Source organism: Phoxinus phoxinus, assembly GCF_949152265.1.
Source record: "Phoxinus phoxinus genome assembly, chromosome: 10".
In the NCBI taxonomy this organism is placed as follows: domain Eukaryota; kingdom Metazoa; phylum Chordata; class Actinopteri; order Cypriniformes; family Leuciscidae; genus Phoxinus; species Phoxinus phoxinus.
In genome coordinates, this window is record NC_136885.1 from 32,321,580 (window position 1) to 32,333,037 (window position 11,458).

General features: G+C 34.5%; 1 protein-coding gene across 1 annotated transcript; it reads right to left on the reverse strand.

Annotated features, from left to right (window-relative positions):
* Window positions 1-59: 59 nt before the first annotated feature.
* Window positions 60-11,454, reverse strand: LOC307005338 (B-cell receptor CD22). Its single transcript, XM_079625387.1, has 9 exons — window positions 11,398-11,454; window positions 10,027-10,143; window positions 8,337-8,714; window positions 6,084-6,395; window positions 4,636-4,899; window positions 3,692-3,961; window positions 2,698-2,797; window positions 2,400-2,571; window positions 60-1,080 (listed from the first exon to the last, which is right to left on the reverse strand). Exons 2-9 carry the CDS (start codon window positions 10,067-10,069, stop codon window positions 973-975), a joined length of 1,647 nt encoding a protein of 548 aa, XP_079481513.1. The 5' UTR covers window positions 10,070-10,143; window positions 11,398-11,454; the 3' UTR covers window positions 60-972.
* Window positions 11,455-11,458: the final 4 nt, after the last annotated feature.

Here is an 11,458-nt window from a genome sequence, read left to right on the forward strand (position 1 = left end):
CAACAACAACAAAAACTAAATCTAAAAGAAAATGAATTAATTTATAAACTGAGAGCTGTCATGCATAAAGGAATATTTTATTCATTTCAAAAAACAAAACAAAAAGTTTACATATAATAATCATGTCTCTATGTCAATCAGCCTTTCCCTTTTCCCACAAAATGAGAAACTGAAATGTTGATCAATAGCCTTTATTTTATGCTTGTTTTTAATAGGCCTACATGTTGTAACTAATTTTCCACCTGCAGCTTTAAGGTTTTCTTTGAAATGCATCTGACACGTCTGGCACTTGCCACACAAACAATGTTCCCCTTTTTCTCGGTTCCATGACAAGATCAATCTTAGTGTTCAAAACATTTAACCTTTTGCCAATTTCCCTGTTCCAGCCTGCATGTTTTGGTTTCCAAGAAACTCTATACTTTTATTTTTCTATTGTCCTCAGGACTGACCTAAAATACTTTCAGTTCATGACTCTATGTCTTGTATCGTTTTATGAATATATTGTCCTTGGAATGTACAAATACCACCTTTGAAATATACTGACTTTTCAATGATGCAAAGAATTTTCACTGATGACTTGCTTTTAAAGCGCATGTCAAAGGAAAAGCTTTAGACACTCTCAAATCAAATGTGACTTTTCACAGCTCAGTCAGTGTTCATGAAAATAACCAGAAATGACCTTAGACTGAATTGCAAATCACTGACCGGCTGTTCAATTGAATGGCGATTAAAACACACAGCATATAAAGCCACTTTTTGTCGATTCAATGATTTTGCAAACAGCCTAACAAACAATATTCACAATATTCTTCAAACTGTAGCTTGAGATGCCAAAGACAGCTTTATTTCTTTATTTCTGGAGGCTGGTTGATACAGAAACAACAACAGGAGCACAGGCTCGATTCTCAGTGAAAATGCAGAGGTATGGTTATATAAACACAGACGGGTAAGATTGCTTCTGATTCATTGTGATCATATGACCTCCACATAGATGGCCGTTTCAGAGTCTATTGTGACGGCGGTCGGTCTCTCGCGCTGCTCTCGCTGTCGTTTGGCTCCTCGTCTTTGTCTCTTATGAATCTGCAACACAGAGACGGCTGCATTTAAAAATCAAATGCATCATTATTTCACATGCCTTTTATAAATACAGATGTGTGATAGCTCTTGTTGATTACTTGTTGAATACAGATTGTTGAGATATTTCCCCCCAATGACTTTCACTTATAATGTAAATAAAAAAACATTCTTTTTATAATTTAGAGTTTCAATAAATGCGCTTTTGGACTTGTAGGAATACATTTTCAAATAATAATAATAATAATAAACAATTCAGAATTTAAAAATTCAGAATGTAAACATTAGTGTGTAATGTTGCTGTTTGAGCAGAAACAACATCTGCAAAGTTACAACGCTCAAAGTTCAAAGCAAAGGAAGAAATTTGCTTTTAAAGAAATCGTTTTTTAAGGACTACAACAAACGGCTGGTAGGGACTACACAACATTCCCCACGGGTTAGTGACATTATCAACCCTAAAATGTACATAAGCCCCGCCCCCCTGAACACACAGTCCATGTTGAGAAGAGGAAAAGTTGTTGTAGTCGAGCACATTTGTGAGTCAGCTCAAACTTTAGCATCTGCCTTTTCACATGCAATAGAAAGTCACTCTGTGTGCATCTCACAACAGTTCCTATACGAGCGATTTATAGATTATCATGACAGAATATGCTAATTGAAGATAGTTAACGCCACATCAGCCACATAAATTCATCAACTAACCATTCAGAGACGTCCTGTTGCTTCTAAATGTTGTCACTTCTTGAGTCTCTCCATGTTTGTCTGACTCCGGTTTAAACATAAAGGCAGAACAGTTTCTGTCACATTAGTGTGTCTGCGTGAGGTAATCGGAGCTGCTAACACACGCACGCACGCACGCACACACACACACACACACACACACACACACACACACACACACACACACACACACACACACACACACGAGCTCTTGAAACTCTGCCCTCTGTGTATATAAAATATAAAAAATATCTGTCTATATATAAATATCTATATACAAATATCTGTGGGGTATTTTAAGTTAACACTCTGGGGACATCAGAGATTTATTTTACATCTTGTGAAAAGGGCATTATATCACCCCTTAAAAATACAAAATTTCAAAAGATCAAGTAAAATGTTATCAATTTCATACAGCAGATGACTATCATTGCATCCGAAATCACATGCTGTCTGAGTAGGTACTATATTTGAATTTAAATTTACTTTGCGATCTGTGTTGTTACGGTCATGTGATCTACCAGTGTCAGTTGCGTCGCTTCACTTAGGCGCTGTCCCTAACAATTGTCTTGACTCAAACTGTACCAATCTTCATCGCTTTTTACCTGTTTGCTTCGTACAAAACTTGGAGTGCCGTTCTGATAGATGAGCTGGTAACTGCCGTTGGTGTAGATGTTTGTGACCTCACTGCAGTTAATGTAGAGCGGCATGTGCTCCTGATAGATGCCCAGACTCTCAGGATGTATTGCTGGAGGTCTGTAGGCCATGACGCGTCTCCTTTTCAACAAGAAAAGAGCTCAGATGTTATTTACACTTAATGTAGTCAGATGAGATTTGTCAGACATGAAACTGAATTGTTAGTGACATAAGCACATGATAAAACATTAGTGAGAAGGATCTTACTGTCTGTTTGTGCAGCAACAGCAGTAAAATATCAGAAGACTCAGCAGAAGAAGGAAAAACACAGCACATGCTGCTGGTATTAGTATCCATATCAGATGACCTGTGGAAAAAAAACAACTTCCTCATTATAATGCATGTGTAATGAATATGGAAACTCTTTTTTTTTTTTAAATGAGTAATTCAATATTTAAACATTTATGTAAATATTATAAATTATATTTATTTATATTTATATATAAATTAGTGCTGTCCATTTTTTTTACATATATGTGTGTCTATATATTATTATATTTATATATATTAGATATTTGTCTGTGTGTGTGTATATACTGTATTTACACACACACACACACACACACACATGTATGCGTGTATATGTTTATAGACACAGATACGCACATATATAATATATATATATTTATTATATACACATATATTATGTTAACAAAAACTTTGATATTAGATGTGATAAATCGATTTGACAGCACTGACATAAATTAATATTTAATAAAAAATATAATAAAATTAAATATTTATAAATAAGTAAAATAATGACATTCCAGAAGTTTCCATTACTGAATGTTCTTCAGGTATTACACCATTACCAAAAATCATTTCAGGCCTTTCCTAGTCTTTTCCACTCTTTTTTGTCTAATTTTCTGTCCTGATTTTTGGAAAAATCTGTAGAATGGATTTAAACACTAAATTTGTGTTAAACCGAGCAGTTTTTAACTACACTCTTTGGTAGATAGAAGAATCATTATATTATCAATTATTATATTTAACAGTTTAAAACAGAAGGATGTGCAGAAGGAAGTGTTCCCATTCTGTGCAAATCTTCAGGATTTATGGATCAGTTACAGAATCATTGCAAACAAAGATTCCACAGAAAATTAATAGAATAGGGGTTTGAAACAATGAGTGAATAATGACAGAATCTTCATATTTGTCTGAACTATAATCCTCTAAATGTCATTGTTCAGCTGTAGCGTACCATCGTGAGCCTCACACAGTACGTGAGAGTCGTTTCCCAGAGAGTTGATTGCGTAACATTCCACCGGCAGAGGAGCGTCTGCGAATCCACTGAGAGTCGCCATCAGTGTGTGGTTGAAATAAGAAAAAGAGGCATTGTATCCGTCCGGCAGGTGAGTCCCGTTCACGCTCCAGGTGACAGCGGCACGAGGGTTTGAGTCCACGGCACAGAAGCAGGACAGCAGCGTCCCGTCCCAATCACAGGACGAGTTGGACAGAATCACAGGAGCGTCTGCAGGGACGAGAATAGTGGACATGTACAACATGAGACAAACAAAACAGCACGATAAAGGACAGAATACAGAAGCGGAAGAATGCAGTGTAATTTTGTATCATGTTTTACAGGTCTATTATTATAGCTAACAAAACAAAAAACTAGAACCATTAAAAAAAAATCTTAACTTGAAATAAAATCAACTTTAACTAGAATAAAATAAAATAAAACAAAAAATTCAAATAGTTGCCAACATTTTAATTTAGTTTAAATGTATGTAATAAAATAAAAATACAACTGAAAAAATACTATATAGACATATAAAAAATAAAAATAAAAAATAAAAAAAACTGAATGATGGGAAAAATATGAGATGGGAGAACAAAATGTTCCCCTTGAAACTTTTTGTTTGCTCACAAAACTTTAGCTTTCCACCAAAATGTTTTCAAATTAAAAAAAAAAAAAAAAAAAAAAAAAAGAATTCTTAACTTCAAATTTTTCCCAAATTCTTCAAAATGTTTTCAAATTCTTCATTTTTTTTCAAATTCTTCATTTTTTTTCAAATTCTTCAAAATGTGTTCCTTTTGTATTCCACAGATGCTGGATTGTAACCACCAAATAGAGAACAAATAATGACAGAACGACTGAATTAAGTGTGTGTATACTACTAAAGCACGAGGCCGTTGACTCACATTGCACATTGAGGGCCGTGAGGCGAGACGCCGCCCGTCCCAGTCTGTTGGCAACGGTGCACTGAGCGCGTGTGTCTCGGGTCACGTTGTAGATGCGGACGGTGGGAGTGCGTTTGGGGAGGATCACCGTGTTTCCCGACTGAACGGTTGACCACTGGAATTCAAACGCCGGCGGGTCGGCCTTACAGGAACAACTCAGCAGAGCATTTCCTCCGACCCGGACAGACATCGTGAGGACCTGAATGGAGACGTCTTTGGGAGGAACTGTGAGGAGACCAGAAACATTTAGAACTGCGTTAGATCAGGGGTTCTCAACCAAGGGGCATGGAGATGATTTAAAATAAAACAAAGCAAACTTTAAAATAAGTGAAAACAACTGAAAATCCAGATGTAAGCTGGTATCTGTCACAATTACTTTCAGTTAAGTCTATCTTAGTTTCATTTTCAAGGACTTTTAATTTGCTCGTTTTTTGTTACCCGTTTCCTGTGTTCCTTTGTTCCTGCCAATCAGTCTCCTTGGTTACTCATTAATTATATCCCACCTGTTAGTATTCAGTTTGTCATCTTGTATATTTAATCCATTCAGTTCCCTCTGTCAGGTCCAGTATTGTTGTGTTTCACCACTATCAGATTACCCGAGTCTATTTGATTGATAAACAACGTTTATATTTGAATTATTCGTCAATCTTCATCATCCTCGGACTCAACTTTACAGTATCATATTTCTTATTTTAATTAGAACGGCTATTTATTTATTTTTTAGCTCAGAACCACAATCCTAACAGAAACCTGGATATATATGAGGGAATTTCTAAAAGTGTGATTTATAGACCACAAAAAGTCATGGAAATTAGTGAAATATTAAGTCATAGCCTTTTTATATAATGCATGTGAAATTTTCAAGTTATGTCAAGTTCTAAAATATTTGATCAGTGCTTAGAAATTGCTATAGTCAAATAAATAACTATTTAAAAAATAATAAAATCATTGAAAGAAATAAAAAAGTCACAAATGACTAATCAAGTAAATTTGTTGATAATAAAACGTGTAAACTTTATTATAAACTTTAATATTCTGGATTTTTTATTATTATTTAGAATTACTTTAAATATTATTATAAATATAATTGATCATATTTATACACATTTTTAATTAAACTAATTTAAATTGCCACCCCTAGTTTTTACAAATACATTTTTTTGAAAATGAGCAGCTTTGCACAACAGAATTACCAGAAATCTCTTTGAGGGCTTTCATATATTGTCTTTGATAATGATGGGCCTTGAAGTAAAAAAGGTTTGACACTTTGGATGTTGTTATACCATTTAAAACCGCAACTTTTTCTCATATGCAGCATTGGTTTAAATTTGAAGTTCTACATAACCACTGAATTTCCAGGGCTTTTCTGCTTGTTTGTGATTAGTGAATAAGGATCTGTGATATCTTACAGTGAGCGAGGATCTCTCGGCTGGCTGAAGATCTCCTGTTCTTCAGATACTCCACCTCACATCGCACTCTGGGGTTTGTGTGTTGCGGGACGGTAAAGGACAGTGAGGTCCACATGACCGGTAAGTGACCCGGGTCACGCTGCAGCTCCGTGTCTCCGTGAACGCTGCTCCCGCCCTGATCGCCTCGCTCCCACTTCCACAGCAGACGGGGCCGTTCGGACGGGCAGCTGAGCCTCACTGAACAGTTCAACACGACCCCCTGACCCTGCTTCACGGGCCCCGGGTCGGTGACCTCAGGCGGCTCTGGCGTATCTGATGATGAGACACAAGATTCATACACATATTCTGTGTTATTAGATGTAAAATCACATGAACATCAGTGTAGTTATAGTATCATTAAAGGTGCAGTAAGCGATTTCTGAGAAACGCTGTTGATATTTGAAATTATCAAAACAAATACGCCCCTACCCAAAAGGATCACACCCCTATCTTGATAGCTCCGCCCCAAAATGCTGTGCAGCACCAGCACCTCCCCCTCATGAGTGGACACGCCCCTTACTGCTGATTGGCTACAAGTGTTTTTTGTGTTTTGGTGCTGGTTCCGATTCACTTTCGACAGCATTTCTCAAAAAATCGCGTACTGCACCTTAATATACTTTTATAGTTTTTATTTATATTTTGAATTAGTTTAATTAATTGTTTTATTTTTATGATTTCCTTAGTCATTTAAAAATGTTTTTGCCATTTTTCAATGTCAATTTAGTTTTATTGTTACTTTGAATTAGTTTTTATTCTTATAATTTCCATTTAAATGTTAGATAAAGGTATAATATTTTTTGTTTTGTGTTTTTGTAATTTAAAAAAAAAATATATCTATAAATATGTTTTTTCATTTTAAATTTTTACATTTATTTTTAAATATGTCTATATAATTTTTATTAATATTTTGAATTTATTCAAATATTTTTTGTTTTAATTTTAGTTAAAGTTGTAAAGAAATGTTGTTTGTTTGTCACTTTTATTATTATTTAAAAAAAATATATATAGCCTAGGCTAGGCTATCTACAGTGCTATGCATAAGTTTAGGCACCCATGCTAAAGTTGACTAAAAAGAGGAATAAAAAATCATCTTTTGGAAATTGAACTTAATGCCTTAATTTAAACAAATAGGAAAAATCCAACCTTTAAGGACACCAATTTTCTTTGTGAATGAATAATGTATCGTAAATAAATAAATGTTCTTCCTTAAAATACAGGGTGCATAAGTTTGGACACCCCTATGTTAAATTCCCATAGAGGCAGGCAGATTTTTATTTTTAAAGGCCAGTTACTATATGGATCCAGGATACTCTGCATCCTGATAAAGTTCCCTTGGCCTTTGGAATTAAAATATCCCCACATCATCACACACCCTTCACCATACCTGGAGATTGGCATGGAGTACTTTCCATAAGATCATCTCTCAATGCAAATCAAACCAGCTGTTAGGCTAACTGAAATAAAACCATGCCAATCTCCAGGTATGGTGAAGGGTGTGTGATGATGTGGGGCTATTTTAATTCCAGAGGCCAAGGGAACTTTATCAGGATGCAGAGTATCCTGGATCCATATAGTAACTGGCCTTTAAAAATAAAAATCTGACTGCCTCTATGGGAATTTAACATAGGGGTGTCCAAACTTATGCACCCTGTATTTTAAGGAAGAACATTTATTTATTTACGATACATTATTCATTCACAAAGAAAATTGGTGTCCTTAAAGGTTGGATTTTTCCTATTTTTTTAAATTAAGGCATTAAGTTCAATTTCCAAAAGATGATTTTTTATTCCTCTTTTTAGTCAACTTTAGCATGGGTGCCTAAACTTATGCATAGCACTGTATATCTATATCTATATATAGTGTTTAATTATATTTTGGATTTAAGTAATTTGTTGTGTTTTTTGTGTGTGTGATTTCTATATATATATATATATATATATATATATATATATATATATATATATATATGTTTATTTATTTTTATTTCAGTTTTAGTTAGGCTACTTAAATACTTCAACTGAAACTAAACGAAAATGTAAAAATATTGCCTTAGCAACATACTGAAATAAATTGTTATTTGCTGTAGGTTTGATCATTTTTTATGTTATTTCAGTAAACATGTATAATTACTTAAAACAACATTTTAAACCCTTTTTTAAAACGGTTTTAGTTGTATTTGCATCAGGTCAGTAGGCTACTAGAACATAGGCCTACCAGTGACGCTGATGTTGATTTTGGTGCCCACAGCCCATGACCTTTGACCCAGCTCCCTCATCTGCAGTTCATATGTGTTCTGGTCTTCCTTCCTGATTCTGTAGATATTGATGGAGCAGTCCCCGGAGCTGAGGTTCCCCGCGAGGGACGTGCGCTCTCTGAAGTCTGGATGAATCGCATCCCCGCGGTGAGTGCTGAAGACCGTCGGTCTCAGTTTCATTAAGAAGGAAGTCGGGGTTCTCGTGAGCCGAACCTCCATCCGCGTCGCGCTGGGAACCGGGCTGAAGGAGCAGGGGAGCACGAGACACGATCCCTCCAGGACAAACACTCGCCCCGGGGCAGAAAGAGAGACCGCAGGTGTCGCCCTCCACAGGCATGCTGATCGAAGCAGAGAAGAAACGGTTTACAGAACCATAAAAAAATATATATATATAGGCTATATATATATTGTGTAAATAATTCAGTAACACTTTACAACAAGCTTCCATTTGTTAACATTAGTATAATCAACTAACATGAAACTAACAAAAAGGATACTTCTGCAGCATTTATTTATCTTAGTTCATTTTAATGGTCACACTTAAGATTATGGTCCAGTTCTCACAATGAACTATTAACGACAACTTTTGCCTCAATAAACTCCTAATACTTATTAATATTTAGTAAGGTAGTTGTTAAGTTTAGGTTTTGGGAATAGCAATAAGGATGTATGGTCATGCTGAATAAGGCAGTATAAGTACCGTAATAATAAACAGCCAATATCCTATGCTTGAAAATTGGACCCTAAACTAAAATGTTAACTTTTAATTTCAACATTTACTGATTAAAACCAAAAATGGCAACACTTTACAGTAAGGTCCCATTAGTTAACGTTATTTAACGCATTAACTAATATGAGTAGTATACAGTGTTTTTTAATCTTTGTTAATCTCAGCTCAGGTCCACTAAATAATGTAACAGATACCTATGTTAATCATGTATTAGTAAATGTTGAAATTAACATGAACTAATATTAATACATGCTTTAGACCTTATCATAAAGTGTCAAAGTCGTATCAGTTATTATTATTATTTCATGGATCTTAACATGAACGATGAACAGTAGTATTTTTTTATTAACTAATATTAACAATTATTAATAAACACTGTATCAACATGTGTATTGCTGATGCATTAACTAACCTTATTGTACCAGTAATTCTGTTAAACCAATTCAGAGATGCATGACTTAACAGATGCAAATGAAGACTGATAATATTTCACATCTCATCGCCAAAAGTTGCTCATTGAAACTAAATTATAATAAATTACTTATCCTAATGAGAATATTAAACACACTGCTTTTATGATCTTTGTCTTCACGTGTATAAAAAAAAACACTTCAGATCAGTCTCGCATTGTGACAAGAGAATTTCACAACACATTCGAATATAGAAAAGGGAAGTTATGAAGTGTCTGAGTCTGCATTCACAGTGCACATGCACAAATACAGTCACATTTAGTGAATATTAACATACTCTATTATTTATGTGTTCACGTTTATTTAATGATGTGTGGAAAGAGAGCATGTAAGAATGAAATGCATGGTTAGAATTGAGACGATGTTCAGAGAAAATGATCTTTGCATCATAATCGGATTTTGATTTGATTTTGACAGGTATCAGGGCAGATGTACTAAAATCACACTTACCAGTCATCACAGTAAAGAGCCCGATCGCTGCGTCCAGAGCCATGAGTGCACGCCAGCCGCAGGGACCACATACACGAGTGGACAGATGATGCCTGCTGGGGATTTTCTGGTCTTTTTCTGTTTTAAAGGGAAGTCAAAACTGGAGATCTGGCATGTTTCGTAACGCTGACCTCCTGTTCCATGACGTTCTTGCTCCAACATCTTGTCTACATTCACATTGCATTCAAGGAACACAAGGTTGTTATCAAGTCTGGCTATATAATTAATAATTCTGTAAAAATACAGTAAAAATGTAAACATTACAGAACAATGTGTAGGCCTAACTGTAGTTAAAATATATATATTTTTAAAACAGGTAATTCCAACAGACCCGATCTGCTGAATTAGCAAGGCCATGTTGCTACTAAAATCAGTTTGTACTTTTAATATACATCCACCATAATAACACTAGTGGTTTATAGAGAAAAAACACATGATGATTAAAAGTACATTATAAATAGCTTCTCCACAAGTCGAGGTTAATACTAGATAGAAAGTACACACTGTCACACAAATACAAAACACCATCATGGATGGAAACATGACATTATAATAATGCAATATAATTTAACAACATAAGATGTAGCTTAATATGTAGCCTACTGAAATAATAAGAAGGAACTCAATTATAAAAAAATTAAAAAAAATAATAAAATGTAAAATGCCACACAGGGAATTTTTTTTTACTGTTCTTTTTATTTTTTTTTTTTTTTAAATGGTACATTAACAGCATTTTACTGTAAAAGTACATGAAATGTATGGCTGTTACATTTACTGATAACCAATTAACAGGTTTTTACTTGCACATTTTTACAGTCTCTTACCATTGCTTTCATTTTTTTACTTTGCAGGAATGATGTCATATTCATCAAAAACTAATTGTGTTATTCTTAGCATTTTTATTAGTATTATTACTCAAGGTTAAGTTCACCATGTGCTCAGCAGTGACACACTCTCACATTTTAACCCATTTCCTCTCTTAACGCTTCCTCCTCATACATGTTTTATTTTGTTGCGAACATTCAGTTTAGAATCTGCCTAGGACTGAATACACCAATGCCGCAATTTCTAATTCTAATGATTAATTGGTTCCTGCATTAAGTGAGGATAATCATAGTTTTACTATAGCAACAATAGTACAGTAACCTATGGTATAATGTAGTAAACCCACAGTAATCACAAATGTACTGTTGTTGCAAAGTAGGCCTACTGTTTTTTTTAACCATGCTATTTGTAGCAAAACTATCGTAATAAAAATCAACCTGCGAGAAAACATGGTTAAAGTTTTACTATAATAACACCATGTTGTTGTTTTTTTAAATAATGACTTACATTTGGGTTTGTTTGGTGTCTTTACGTTTATGATAATTATATGATGATTATACTTCCGTTT